The sequence below is a fragment of the Drosophila erecta genome, unplaced genomic scaffold (assembly GCF_003286155.1).
Source record: "Drosophila erecta strain 14021-0224.00,06,07 unplaced genomic scaffold, DereRS2 tig00000055-arrow-pilon, whole genome shotgun sequence".
Lineage (NCBI taxonomy): Eukaryota > Metazoa > Arthropoda > Insecta > Diptera > Drosophilidae > Drosophila > Drosophila erecta.
Genome location: NW_020825200.1, coordinates 411,030 through 425,147, shown reverse-complemented (window position 1 = coordinate 425,147; position 14,118 = coordinate 411,030). Strand labels below are relative to the sequence as shown.

The window sequence follows — 14,118 nt, the reverse complement described above, 5'->3', positions numbered from 1 at the left end:
CTGGTCGCCTCCTTTGGCTGCTTTCACCTTTCAGGCCGTAAAAACTTTGCCTTTGTTATTATCCGCTCGTGAAGCTTAAGAAGCCGGCAATTACCGTTCGAGTGCCTTCTGAGATTTGCCAAGTTCCGGCACTCCTTCATCCTTCATCCTGACTCCCTTCATGCTCCTTAAGTAATGTTTTCAGGCTCAAGGAGCCCCCATGTGTGCCACGGCCGCCGAGCCACTTGTTTGTCTTTCCCCGAATGATGGATTAGGCTGATGAGTTAGGACTCAACTGTTGTTTTAGGACAAGTAACTTTGTGGCCTTCTGCGTTCCTCAATTTAGCGTGACCAAAGGACAGTCTATTGCCCTCTTTTTGCTCTGGATTTTGATTGTTTTGCCTCTTGGAACTTTTGCTTCTATTTGGATCCTAGCCTTTGATACTGTCTTCTACTTGACCATTCTCAGAAACATTTCGGGTTCTAAAACAGTGCTCCCAGATACCAATGGTCTTCCCAAGCCTCCAGTTGGTTGGTTCTCACCTGTTGCCTAGGGTTGCAGTGGTTCTCAAAGCTCAATATCACAGGGTATTCGGATGTTTTAAATGCACTCTCTGCGATGGCCTCCAGCACGTCCTTGGCGAAAATCTCGGGCACAAACGTATAGCCGTGGACGATGACCGGCTCCTCGGTGCGTCCGTTCCAGAAGTCAAGCTCGACGCATCTGCAATAAAGCGGGTAAGACGGAAGAACTCGAGTTGAAAGTGGTAAAAGCAAATGACAATTTCCTACTTTTCAGTTTCATTTTCCTCTTCCCATAACCACACCCATACCCATACCCATTTCCCATTTTCCTCTGTAAATCTCACGCAAGTGCCGAATGCAATGTGACAGTCGTACAAGCGGACAATAAAAGTAAAATAACAACTTCTGCGTCAATAAATTTTGTGATGTGTGCATCGTCATGATCGTTCTCGTTTACAGACGAAAAAAGAGCAGAGTGAGGAACAAATGTCTTCACATCCATTCTGGTCGGGAAATATAAAGAAGTCCTGGCGAATAATAAAAGGATATATCGAAGTTTAGACATTTCATACCCTATACCTCTCGTCTTTTACAGTAATTTATAACAAAAATTTGAACTGTGCACAGTACACATGCGTTGCGTTACATGTGGGGGAAACGTATTTTATGTTTTACGGCTGGGTTTTATATACGTTTTTAATGATTTTTTCCAGTGAATGCAGTTTTCTGGCGATGAAAACTGCACCTGATGTTTTAAGTGAATGCCATCGAGAGTTGCTTTTTATGTGTGCGTTTCTCACTGAAGGCCACCACACACAGCTCGGGATTAAGGTCATGGCCAGCACTCGAGCAATGGCAGCTGACCACATCAATTGCGTCATCTGCATTTCACTGAGTGACCCGTATCTGCATCCGCATCCGCATCCGGAAGCAGTCCGCACACCACTCACCTGCATCCCGCCAGGAGACACTGCCTGTAAATCTCGACGGAGGACTTGCCAGTCAGCTGGTGTCCCGTCAAGTAGGTGTTGTGCGAGGAGTTGATGAAGTAGTGCGACATCGGCTGGTCCATGTCATCGCAGAGATCGAGCTTGCTGGGCGCCATGATGGGATTGTCGTCGCCCATTAAGTACCTGTGGGAACAAAAAAAATGGCACACGTCGGGATTACATAGTCGTCAACATGGCACAAAACATGGCTCGAACGTGGCACAAAGCTCGCTGAAGTGTTTGAGCTGCGGAAGATGTCGCCCACAGCTCCCAAGATCTTTGGCTGCTGGCAGTAGCTGCACAATGCGAGTTTCGCAGCTGCTAAGCCACTCAGGGTAGACTAAACTCTCCTGACAGCCATACCATTTTCAATTTGCCCGAGTGGGAAGCAGCGCAACGTCATATTCATGTTCACGTGCATATGCATATTCACATGCACTCGCACTGGCACTCGCACTCGGACTCAAGAGGACCTTCGAGTGACGCCAACAGCCCCAACAGCTTGCACTGCGTCCGATAAGCTGTCACGCCCAGAAGGGTTCGCCCTGTGAGTGGATGCAGTGCCTCTGTCACGCGCACCTCACCTCCTTCCACACCCAGTTTCCAGCAGCAACAAGTCAGCTCACCTCAAAAAGCCATCCAGGCTGAGTTGGCCCTTTTGCGCGTTGAACTTGTTGGGCTCATACTGCTGGATGAGCTCCTTGGCGCGGGCGGGATTCGCATAGGGGTAGAGGATCTCGTTGAGGCGGGGATCACGCTGCGTCTTGTTCAGGAACTCCACCAGTTGAGCGATGGACATGCACTTGCGCTTCGAGTTGCCGACGCTAAGGAAAAGCAGGGAAGAACATGTTAATGGTTGACTTCGAGGAGCATGGGAGTTTGTAGTGTTTTGGCAACAGCAAATAAATCCTTCTCCAAAAATGATTTCTACTTCTCAGGTACACTTACATGCTGTCGAAGAGGCGCTCCACCTCCGAGCGCTGCGTGAGATATTTGTACAAATTGTAAAAGTCCTCGAATTGAAATTTGGACACCGGTATGCTATCGACCTTTCCCGACGGCAAACCGGTCACGTCCAGCGCCTTCTCGACACGTTTGCGATCCTCCTTGTTTTGGGCGAAAAGTTTTATGATGCTAAAGTGGTCACGACCAGAATTTGACCAGCGGCGGAGTGGAGCAGAGTGGCCAGCACCAGCACGGTTGGATGGCAGACAATGCGGTGCGGTTGGTGTTGATGAGGTAGGTTGTCGTCGTCGTCGTCATCATCATCGTGGGTCGCCAGTGATGCATGAGCCACGTTCCAGAAGCGGAGGCGGCGGCAGCGGCAGGACAGGGAGCATAAAAAAGGGAAATTGCGAAATAGAAATTGGCGTAAATTTCAATTTTCAGCTCAACGTCGATGGCTACTCCTAACAAATATTTGTCAAGTGCTTCAACGCACAATGCACAAAAGCCAGGAACCCGAACCCGAGCCCGAAAGTTGGCCGGGATCCAGGACTCAGGACATCGAGCGTTGAGGTATGGGAGCATAGCTTGTATAGGGCTTGGGAGTGGGAGTGGGATTGGGATTGGTATAGACTTTGGTGGGTGCCTGTTGTCAATTACTTTTTCACTGGTATGCGGCCGCTCTTGTCCACCTGGAGACACAGTTTGGTATGGGCCTTCTGCAGGAACATAATCGCCGAGCCATTGAGCTGGGCCAAGCTGTAGGCCAACTTGATGAGTCCGTCGGACCAGAGCTGAAAGACCGGAAAGAGAGTGCGTATGCACGGATAGATTTAAAAACGTGGCTAGAAAATTGTGCAAATAACAAATAAGGATAGGCAATCCCCAAATGTTTTGTGTATTCAATCAATATTCAGCTGGCTTAAAGTGAAAGAGTCTCAAAGCATTTTAATTTGCAGCCGTGTACTTTGATTAGTCCCTCCATTTAGGCCAATCACATCTATCAACTACTGCTTAATTCAAAGCTAAAGCCAAACATCCAATTCATCTGGTTACCCTGACTCAAGCAGTCTGTAACATGTGAACGAGGCCTGATTGTCTCATGTGGAAAGTATTTCAGGGATATTTGCGGATATTTCGGTGGCAACACGAGGCGGATGTGTGATGCAGGCCGCAGATTGATTGTACAGTCAGTCGGACAGAAAAGAATGCAAACTTTTGCCTAGTGGGCGTCTTTTTCGATCCCTTCCAGTTCACAGCTATAGTTTATTCATGTGTGTTTATGGGCAATATTGTTTATTTGGTTTTGCGAAATTCCTTTCCAAAGTTTATGAAAATTTCGACGTTTTCATAATTTGCTTTGCCTTTGTTGCCATTTCTGCGGTTCGAGTTGCGTTTGTTTATTTCAGGAATGTCCGCGACGCGTGCCAAAAATAATAACCACAACAGCACGATACCGGGGCTGCTGACCATTGATAAAATAGAACATTGATTTTGGGCAAGGTCAATCCAGGCCAGTGGCAGACATGAGGAATGGACGGTGGACGGTGGACGGTGGACGGTGGACACGCCCTCGGACGAAAATCAATAAAAGCGCCGTTGTTGAGTGGTCCATAATAACTTTTACGCGCCTTCGGCAACCCACTAAAAATAGCCGGAACCAGAAAGCGAATGGCCATAGGTGTGTCCCAAACAAAAAGTACACGAACAGAAAAAAGGGGATCGTTCATTGAAAGAGAAAAATTTCGAAAGCCATTAGGCGAATTGATTTGGGAAGTAGTTCTGCCTAATTCATTCCTTAGTTTCCAATTTTGTTGTGCCAAGCAGACCATTTTGTCCACCATTGGATGTGTACTCTTGGCACTATTCCCCGAATGACTCAGAACTGCGCGGGAACCTCCTTCGCAACTGTTAAGTTGTCACCAAGTTGTCACAAGTGCTCTGCGCAAGTGGCCATGTGCACTGGCACCCAGCGAGCAGTTGGACGAGGGCCAAGTGCGGAGGATGGCGGACTTACCTGGGCTATGTCCCGCCGGGTGCAGCAGAAGTTGACGAACGTCATGTTGACGAAATCCGAGCCGTGGCACACCGTCACCGTCTTCTCCTCGAGCGTGTCCTGGGGACCCAGCGTCACAATCTGGCGCAGCTTGTTGTCCTGCAATCGAAGGATGAGCATGACCGTTATTAATTACCAAATGACGAAGGGATTTCGGTATTGCGGGCAGGGGCTGGGGGCGTGCGCGGAAAATGAAGTTTTATGACCCGGCAGCCGTAAATGGAATTCATATCCTGGCGCGCTAATCCTGCGAGTGCAGCAAAATTCATTTGCTCGCCTCGTAAACCAGACACACAAAGACGACTCCCAAGCTCAACTGACCGTGGTGCCATATTTCAATTAAACGGCACAAATGGATTTACGAGCCCGGCAGAACGTGGATCCGTGAACGGGGAACGCGGCCAAGAAGACACCACAACTGAACGGAAGGCACAAATGGAGCAAAACATTTCGTCTTCCAAGCCAACTGGGTCGAATGCAAATAAGCCCGCGACACAAGCACTAAGAATGGAAAGTATTGCCCTCGTAGACTTTCCATTCAAGTAAGTAATTTTGTTGCTGCGAATAATTTAAAACGGCTAAAATGTGAACTGACTCTGTTTACTTTAAAAGTATTTAGTCCTTAGGCGTTCCGGCAATGATAGAAAACCATCTTGGACACGTGGAATAAATGATTTGCAACTCTTAAAGTTATTAACTTGAGTATTTAAGCTAGAACTCGAAGAATAGTGTCCCTTCCTAAAACGTCTCACTTTTCCCAGCTTGTCCTCTACATTTTAACACTTTCATGCCACAAGTACCGGACTTAAAAACGTATTTTCCGTCCACGCAGCAGTCCAGCTCCCAAACTATTCCCGTGGGGCGGGGCTCGGAGCAGGATTATCAACGTCCTTTCGAATGCAAGACACATACTTAGGACCCAGGACATTGGCATCGGTCAGTTGACTGCAATACGGAGGACGGACTTTGGGGCGGCAGGGCGGAAGTGCTTGGAGCGGAAGACGGAGCATGGATTGGGCATTAACTTTGTGGCCGCCATGTCTTGGGGCTCTGGTATTTGTGGCCCTCCTCCTGCAGTGCTTCCGGCGCTAGGACCTTATCAGCAGCCAGTGTCAGCCGTCCAGTCGTGCTATCTGGTGTGCTGATTCTGGCAGATAACTTCAATGATTTTATTGGTCTGTCGTACAGGACATTATTAAATGATGCAGCATGTTGAAATTCTTAGCTGGAGCGTGTTCCAAAATGTGTATTACTTCATTCAAGTAATCCAATTATTCTAGAGCTTCAGCGTCCAATTCATTGAAAGTAAGCCATCCGAAATTCAATGCTATACATTTATGCATGCAAATAGATGCCTTGATAAGCTTTACCGGTCAGCCATATCGCAGACTCCTCATGGTGGATGGTGGCACCCCTGATTAGGTGAGCTACGTCGACGAGTTGAAAGGCTTTCCTCCCGGAAAGCGTCTTCCCGTACAAGTCAGCAAGAGCCGGAGGCTATGAGGCATCGTTTGGCGGCGATAAACGCAAATTTACCTACGCTGGAGGGCGGACGGGGAATCCCCAGCTTGGCTGCAGGTTACGCTTATCTGCCAGCGTCATGATTTGCTTTCAGCTAAAAACTAATTCCGCCAAATTTGTCGCTCTGAATAATGTAAATGGCTTTCGCGAACGGCGGCTCCCGTCGCCGGCTCCTCAGCGTCTTTCTACGGGTCTCCGTCCGCGTTTTGGCCCGGCACCGTGCGAAGCGTAAAGCGGAAATGACTACGGCGATTATCTTAATTGCTTCTCACGCTTCGCGCTCAGCACTCACGCGCAGTTCTCCGCCCACCCAGTGGCTCCCAATCCGGCGACTCCCTTGGCTGCTAATCCTTTTGGCTCTGGAAATTTGAATTTTAAGAAAGCTCATTATGAGCAAGAGCAGGGGCGGGGCCGCAGGATGTTCGCCATAATTTTAGCCAGCTGCAAACACAGCTATTGATTTCCAAGGTGCTAATAAAATAAAAGCCACTTCTTAGAAAACCACGAAGGGCATCCATTTATTTGCAAATTTTGAAATCATTTTCTTCCACCCCATAAAAAGAAACTACCTATTTTATGCATCCGCTGGAAGTACTTACTTATGAAGAACAACTTACTTTGCCAGTACTCTACGCACCATCTGTCAGCTGATTTGGGCTAATTTCGAGGGCACTGATCAGATAGTTGTAGGAACCAGATAGGGCAGACAGAATTCCTGTTTTTAGCTTTACAAAATTTTTTACTAAGGATACCAAAACAGGTCAAAGCTCTACATTCGAATATCAGCCAATCCAGCTAATTCCTCTGTCGCGAATTGTAAAAGCATGAACAACAAGCGATCGCTTGACTCCCACCATGGATCGCTGAACCAGCAAACTATACGAACCTCTGGTAATGGAGGTTTCTGTGATATCCCCACACCCTACGAGATAATGCGACAAAGGAATTGCAAGGCGGAAAAAGTCATGAAGGGGGAGCGGTATCCCAGCATTCGGCCTCCAGTTTCCAAATGCAGTAACGACCAGAGCACAAGCTATCTGTTGGAGTCAGTCGATCAGGCAGGCTGTTTGGATCCCAGTACCAAGGGTCAGGATGCTCTCAGGATCTGGCAAATGAGCCCCCACAAGAGCACTCTCAAGTTCTATGGTGTGGCGGGTGGACTACACTTACCAGAGGCTGTTAGATTCAACAGGACTTTGACGAGCAGTCTAAGGCATGCAAACGGCTCCAGAAGACATGGTCCAAAGCCACCGGCTCCAGCAGTGCCAACAAGGCCGCCACAGCCCGCTGCCCTGTGTCAGCCGTACATCCTCAACCGGAAGACACTTAAGGAGGAGCTGCAGCGCATGCCCATTGCCCGTCAGAAACTTAACCCCAAGGAGGCTTTCAATATGCTATTCTGCGACAAGCGTCAAGATCCGATGGACCCTTTGGGAGTGGAGGCGGCGACTAATAATATGATTAGCCTCAGAGAGGCTCTGGATATGGCCAAACCGGAGGTACCTCCAAAGCACGGCCTGCGACGTAAGCACTGGTACTGCCCTCCAAAGTGTGGTGAGCCGGAAAACAAGTGCACTGTCTTTGAGTGGGCCCGGTACAAACTGAACCCGCGACCCTATGACACAGCCTTCTTGAAGTGGTTCCTGGACCAGAAAGTGCAACTGGAGCGAGAGCCGCACAACTACGATGAGCTGTACAAGCGGTTCCAAGCCTGCTTCGAGGTAAAGCCTCAACCAGATCCCGACTGCGTTGCCATGGCGAAGTGTTGTCCGGATATGATGAGGGAAATGAAAGATGAATGTGGAGTCGGAGGCGGAGTCGGGGTCGGAGAAGGGGGAGCCGGCAGTGGCAGTGGAGGCGGCGCACATGTGGAGGAAGGGGGTAATGGGGGTAATGGCCAGCCGGGTGCTGGTCACGATCCTGATGGTGCATCTCAGCCAGCCAAGGACAAGGGAAAGGAAAAGGCAGGTGGCAATAGGGAAGATACAGAAAAGGATAAGGAAGCTGATAAAAGTAAGGGCACGGGTAAAGATAAAGAGAAGAATAAGGAAAAGGATAAGGGTAAGGACACGGACGGCAACATACAAAAGGAGGACAAAGAAAAAGAAAAGGGCAAGGACAAGGGCAAGGATAAAGGGAAGGATAAAGACAAGGATGTGGACCCAGACAAAGGCAAGGACTCAGACGCGGAGAAAGGCAAAGGTAAAGCTAAGGATAAAGGCAAGGGCACGGAGAAGGATAAAAACGAAGATGCTGATCCGAAAAATAAGAAGCCCAATATAGCTGATCCTGATCAGGAAAAAACGAAACTCAAATCTCCCAAGCAACCGAAGTCGGTCGAAAGCACAACCAATACGTCCACTCGCAATATATCCTCTTTTGAATCCAGAGACTCAGACAGAATACCGACCGAGGAAGATATTGGCAAGGCGGGGGAAAATGCTCCAGCCAAAGAAGTAGCGGAAGACAAGCCGACAGAAGATCCAACTACGAAGCCGCCCAAAAAGAACAAGAAGAAGAAATCACCATTCCACCAACCTACACAGAAACCAGACGAGAAGCAGAAGATCGCTGAGAACGAAGCCAAAGAGTCCTGTCCACCTTGTCCTCCAGTGGGTTGCGCGTGCACCATTTGCGACTGCCTCTATGGCACGAAGATTCCCATTTCCACGACGATGCAATCGATTATTTTCGAGGAAAAGCTTCGCGAGAAGAGGGCATACCTCCGGTTGATGCGTCACCGGGAGTACATGGAGTGCTCGGGTGAAAAGCTCCTAGCCACCCAGCACAAGGTAGATCCCATCAGCTGCGACAACTGCTTCTGCCGGGATCCCAAGATATCCGAGTACTGTGAGTGCTTGGGAGCCCTTCAACACTTGCAGCGGCTCCTTGGAAAGGAACGCCATAGGATCGTAAACAACGAGCTCATATTCAACCTCGACGATCTCCGCCAGCGAATTACTAAGCGTATGTGCAAGTGCATCTAAGACTTTAGCAACTTTGTTTTGGTCAGTACAATTGGCTTGTCAGTGTATTTTTCAAAATTTGACAATTGAGTAATAAATATTCAAACTGAGGCATAAACCTTGTTTCGTTATTAGAAACTTGAGTTCCTCAGGCGGCTCTGAAAGGCCTTTCAAAGGGAACTGCTGACATTTTAAGTAAGCCACTCTCAGTATTTAATCATGTGTTCAACAGACAACACCTAAATTTTAAAATAAGCCTGTTTTATTTTGGTTCCCAGATTGAGCTTAACCGTATTTAACCTTTGAACAATATTGGACCCGAATCGAACACACACTCAAAACAAAGAAGGCGACTTTTCCGCAATGATGAGCACGTGGGCAGCGAAGCACCGAGGATCTAGGAGGTCCGTGGCAGGTCAGAGCGTTTCAGAGCTCCCTGTGTGCCAGGAACCCGACCCGCTGAACACCTATGTCGAGAAACCACTAACCATGTACCAGTGGATGCGCTGGACCAACTGCAAGACCCATAAGCCGCACCTACAGGAAACATACCCCTCAATCCTGCCCCCAATATCCAGATGCGACGATGCCAAGACTCTGAAGTACGTTGAAAGCGCCATGGAGGCCAACAAATGCAAGGACTATGTCAGGGAAGATGTGCTGGCCGTGTGGAACCACAGTCCCCAGAAGGACTCCTTGGGGTGGTATGGCGTTAGATCGCGGTACTCGACTCCACAGGCCGCTTTCTATGACCGCGCTTTGAAGAAAAGCCTACAGGCGGCTAGTCTGCTGCCAAAACCGCCGAAGAAGTCGAACATAAGGCCAAAATGGCAACTTGAGAAGAAGCCCCCCCAACCTGGCACTTTTGTCCTAAATCGAAAATGTCTGAAGGCAAAGCTCGACAGGATGCCCAACGTAAAACGCCAACTGAAGTCAAACAACGTATTCCTCTGGCTTCACTGTCCTCAGCCAGCGGATGCTAGTCATCCGTTTGAGGATAGCGCCGGCTATCCCGCGATCAGCAGAGAACAGGCGCTGGACATGGTGAAACCGGAAAGGCCCTCCAAGCATGGCCTCAGACGTAAGCACTGGTACTGCCCCACCAAATGCGGCGAGGTGGAGAACAAGTGCACCGACTACGAGTGGGCCAAGTACAAGATGAATCCCCGGCCCGACAACGAAGCCTTCCAGCGCGTGATGGCCAACCAGAAGGGCTACAAGCAGCCGGAGCCCCGCAACTACGACGAACTGTACAAATCGCTGGTAACTTGCTTCGTTCAAGACCCGAATGGAAAGAATGATCTCTGCCAAGCGCTGGAGAAGTGCTGCAGGGATCCCAAAGATCCACCTACCCAGGGATGCGGCGAGTTCGTACCAGATGGCGCCGGAGGAGATGGTGAGTCGGCAGTTAATAAGGACAAGGGTAGGGATAAGGACATGGACGTTGACAAAGACGAGAAAATTGACAAAGACGAGGACAATGACAAAAACCAGCAAAGGGATAAAGGGAAAAAGGGTGCTGGTCATGGTGATGGCGACAATGACAATGAAGGCTTCGGAGACGGTGATGGTGGTGATGGCGATGGAAACGAAAGCGGGAAAGGAAAAGGAGGCCAGAACGAACAGGGCAAGCGCGAAAAGGGTGATGGAGAAGGCAACAAGAGATCTGAAAAAGATGGAGGCGAAAAGAGTAAGGAAAAACCAAAAGAAGCCATTGAAAAAGAAAAAGACAAAGAGAAAGACAAAGACAAAGACAAAGACAAAAACAAGGAGAAAAGCAAAGAAAAGAAAGCCAAAGAGCCGAAAATTAGATCCTCTGAGGACCCCCTAGTGCCCCATAGTACAGATACCAATCCAGCGACTGAAGGAAGCCACACTGGTGTTGGCAATTTCGGTGGCACTGGGGGCACGACCAATAGCGAAAAAGATTTGGACAAAAACAAGAACCAGTCCAACAGGACGAGCAGTAACATAGATCAAAAGCAGCAGAGAGACAAGGAGATGGACCAGGGCAAAGGTAAGGACAAGGGCATGAAAAAGAAGAGAGGCAAGAGGAAAAAGAAGACGGGGGACAAGGGTAATGATAAGGGCAAAAATAAGGACAACCAGACCGATGGCTGCCCTTGCGAGATCTGCTGCCCGCCCAAAGAAGAGGACACTCCGCTGATCAAGGAGATGCGCCGGCGGGATCGAGAGCGCCAGGTGCGCGATTACCTCCGCCAAATGCGTCATCGCCAATACATGGAGTGCAAGGAGCGCATATACCCGAGCCCGCACCACAAGTGTGATGCAATCCAGTGCAGCAACCAGTTCTGCAGCAATCCCCGCATGCAGACTCATTTCGCCAGAGTCCAGGCCGTTCGAAGCTTACAGCAGATCCTGCAGAGAAGAAATCGCCAAGGCGATGTCAAAATCTCCAACGATCTGAATTCACTATTAACACGGCTTTGCATTAGCCTGACAGGAAGTGATAGTCCTTGCAAATGACCCGGCCTCGACTGTGTTTGGTGATGTTTAACGAGTCCGAGTCCGCAATTGTAACTTGTGCTTGAGTTTTAGTGGTATTAATGTATTGTGCTGATTTAAAGCGATCTTCATTGCGTCCTTTAAATAAACTAGATTTCCTAGCCGAGCTCTGGACTTGTACTCAATTCATTAACGCACACAGCGAGCGCGGGTCTCCTGCTCTTAAATGTATGCTATGCTTTTCCTGGCTTTCAGTTAATCTCACATGGGCCTGCGAGTGTGTGTGTGGGCGTGGTCAGCGCCCACCAACTCGTGCGCTTAATTAATGAATGATTCCTTGCCCCTTGCCAAAGGGTTTTCCCTTTCGAGGAAGGCAGCTTTTCTCATTAATTCTGGTAAAGCAGTTTCGTTGGCAACAACATTTTTTGCTCTAAATATTTAGGTCTGACTTGCTACGCTACCATGTGATAAACTCATCTCTCCTAATATCGGCAATAAGTGCTGCTAGGCCAGATAGTTTCATCTACAGAGCTGGCCTGTTTTCATTTTCCCTGTACGTAGCGGTTAGGTTTGTAAACTGTTGTCAACATTCATTGTCCGAATTCCGCCTGTCCCGCAAGGAGCGCTTGCTTTCATTTCCCAACTTTTCCGGCGCTGTTAGTTTGCCTCGGGCAAACTGAAAGGAAAACCAAACTCATTTGCCTGTGGCCTTGGGCCTGCCGCGCTCCACAGCAACAACTGCAACTATTATCGGGGCCGCGGGCGGTGGGCGGTGGGGTGTGGGCGGAAGGCGTGGCCCTAGGAATACCAACATGATTTATACATGGAGAAAAAGCGGCAGTGACGCCCAAGGATTTCCCCATTGATATAATTGCCCTAAGGGTTGGGATCCAGAAAAAGAGGCGCAGCGTTTGTGGGACTTTAATTTCATAATGAGTCGCGAATTGTTCAAATGGGTTAGCGAAAGTTTAAGATGCTTATTCAGGGCCAAGCAGCTTACATAGAATGCTGGCCATTTACAGAAAAGCATCTTGCCTGCTTATTGCCAAGATATATGTAAAAAGGGGTATTCGGAAAAAGTTTTTTACAATGCGGCGCGTCCACACAACAATAAATGGAAAATCGTGTTAAGCCTGGAAAAGCGTGACAATCGTGAAGTCGGAACTACCTTGGAAAACTCTTGCGAAACGCACACATCACAATGGGGATACTGATTTCTATTCCGATTCCGGGCCCGGAGCACGTGACTTGGCTAGAAAATCTAAGCGGGGAATTGGTGCCATCGCTTGAAATAGCTTCACATACCTGACCCAGTAATTGGCTTTCCAATGGGGCCAGGTAGCAGTGGAAAAATTAAATGAGTCTTTAAACAAAATGCAACTATTTTAGCGTATAAAGATAGGGGGTACATTTTTTTGAGTGTCTTTTGTGTACATCGCGAGATGAGGAAAAAGTAATTACATGCGCTGGCGCTATTAAAGCAATCTTCATATGATCATACAACGGCAACAAACACACCACATAAAAGCCGGGGGAGCTCTTCAACGCCTTCTTTACTCAATTCGCGTGCTTAACCAGAAAAATATTTATTTTTTTAAATTGCATTTCAGAAGGATGCCGCTGCTGTGGTAAATGCTGCTGCGCAAGGAAGAAGGGAGGTGAATCCTGCGAAGCAAAGCCCATTGTGACAACGACGAATGAATTCGACCAGAAATTCAGCGAAGAATGCATTGGTTCTATGGCCAAACCCCAAGTAGCAGAGAACGAGGAAGCGAAAAGTGGGTAAAAATCAAGTATACGCCCCGGAGTTCCCATAAAAGTATACGCACCTTTGGCCGCTTGGCGTACTGTCCTGTGCGAACGTCGCGAATGGTGGCTATATCAAGGATATCCAGCTCGTTGTTTTGGTCGACCCAGTAGAGAAAGAAGCCCTTGGCATCCACGCGCATTGTAACCGGCGTTCCAGTGCCCGAGTCCTGAAATCAGAGAGTACACAGCGCGTTAGTGAGAACCAAAAATGAAGCAGGCTGAAATGAAGACGAACTCTAGTCGTTATTAATAGCACATGAGATAATCAAAGCACATACTCTTGCGATTCGGGTCCAATAAATTGTTAACACATGATACATACAGTCGTAATTCCAGAGTTTATTGAACTGCCCCTAATGAATTTATCTCGTCCAATTTCTTAGCCGAACTGCCGCATGAGTGCAGTCGTCTGTTATTGCTGCTTATTATTTAAGTCAAATTAAATGGCCATCTGCCCGCAGCCATAAATATTTAATACCACGGCCGTCTATTCATAAAGAAAAAGCTGGCGAAAAGTGAAAATTCTCCGTCCGCAGCTGGCGATGCCAAACAGATGCGGATTCCGAGTAACCCCCGCCGAAATTAAAACATTTCGTATTTCTTAAATATGCATGCAAATAAGTGGCAGCCAAATCTGGTATCCAGCCAACAAGATGTCCCGAAAATTCGGCTTCATTTCCCCTCCGAGTCGGATGGAGGACTTTCCCGCTGGGTGGCGATGGGGGTAGTGGAGCACCATCTGGGCATTGAAGCCAGAGACGCCATGAATATGTGTGCAACTAAGTGGGACAAAGTACGACGGTCACGCTAGCTTTGCTTCAGGGAATGTGGCAACAAAGTGGATCCACCTTGGGGTGCAGGC

General features: G+C 48.5%; 3 protein-coding genes across 13 annotated transcripts in view; 2 read left to right on the top strand and 1 right to left on the bottom strand.

Moving 5' to 3' along the window:
- Nucleotides 1-14,118, bottom strand: part of LOC6543319 (1-phosphatidylinositol 4,5-bisphosphate phosphodiesterase classes I and II) — a 50,301-nt gene that overhangs the window by 15,074 nt on the left and 21,109 nt on the right. For all 9 annotated transcript variants that reach the window (XM_001968121.3, XM_015159757.2, XM_026979523.1 and 6 more), the window contains exons 3-9: nucleotides 13,277-13,423; nucleotides 4,456-4,593; nucleotides 3,099-3,232; nucleotides 2,442-2,627; nucleotides 2,120-2,317; nucleotides 1,455-1,637; nucleotides 523-703 (exon numbers count right to left, since the gene is read on the bottom strand). In XM_001968121.3, the coding sequence (XP_001968157.1) occupies nucleotides 523-703; nucleotides 1,455-1,637; nucleotides 2,120-2,317; nucleotides 2,442-2,627; nucleotides 3,099-3,232; nucleotides 4,456-4,593; nucleotides 13,277-13,423 (1,167 nt within the window). The remainder of the gene's footprint in view (nucleotides 1-522; nucleotides 704-1,454; nucleotides 1,638-2,119; nucleotides 2,318-2,441; nucleotides 2,628-3,098; nucleotides 3,233-4,455; nucleotides 4,594-13,276; nucleotides 13,424-14,118) is intronic.
- Nucleotides 6,723-9,070, top strand: LOC6543175. The gene has a single exon (XM_001968125.3). The coding sequence runs from the start codon at nucleotides 6,840-6,842 to the stop codon at nucleotides 9,000-9,002; it is 2,163 nt and encodes a 720-aa protein (XP_001968161.1). The 5' UTR covers nucleotides 6,723-6,839; the 3' UTR covers nucleotides 9,003-9,070.
- On the top strand, nucleotides 9,211-13,586 carry LOC6543167. 3 transcript variants are annotated; one of them, XM_001968124.3, is made up of 2 exons: nucleotides 9,211-10,377; nucleotides 13,058-13,586. In XM_001968124.3, the coding sequence occupies exons 1-2, from the start codon at nucleotides 9,345-9,347 to the stop codon at nucleotides 13,231-13,233; spliced, it is 1,209 nt and encodes a 402-aa protein (XP_001968160.1). In that variant the 5' UTR covers nucleotides 9,211-9,344; the 3' UTR covers nucleotides 13,234-13,586. The 3 variants fall into 3 exon arrangements, with proteins under 3 accessions (XP_001968160.1, XP_026835328.1, XP_026835327.1); XM_026979527.1 differs by having other exon boundaries at nucleotides 13,061-13,318; XM_026979526.1 differs by lacking the exon at nucleotides 13,058-13,586 and having other exon boundaries at nucleotides 9,211-11,614.

Excerpts from the sequence above, each read along its gene's own strand:
- LOC6543175 (XM_001968125.3), top strand. The coding sequence starts at position 6,840 with ATGAACAACAAGCGATCGCTTGACTCCCACCATGGATCGCTGAACCAG.
- LOC6543167 (XM_026979526.1), top strand. The coding sequence starts at position 9,345 with ATGATGAGCACGTGGGCAGCGAAGCACCGAGGATCTAGGAGGTCCGTG.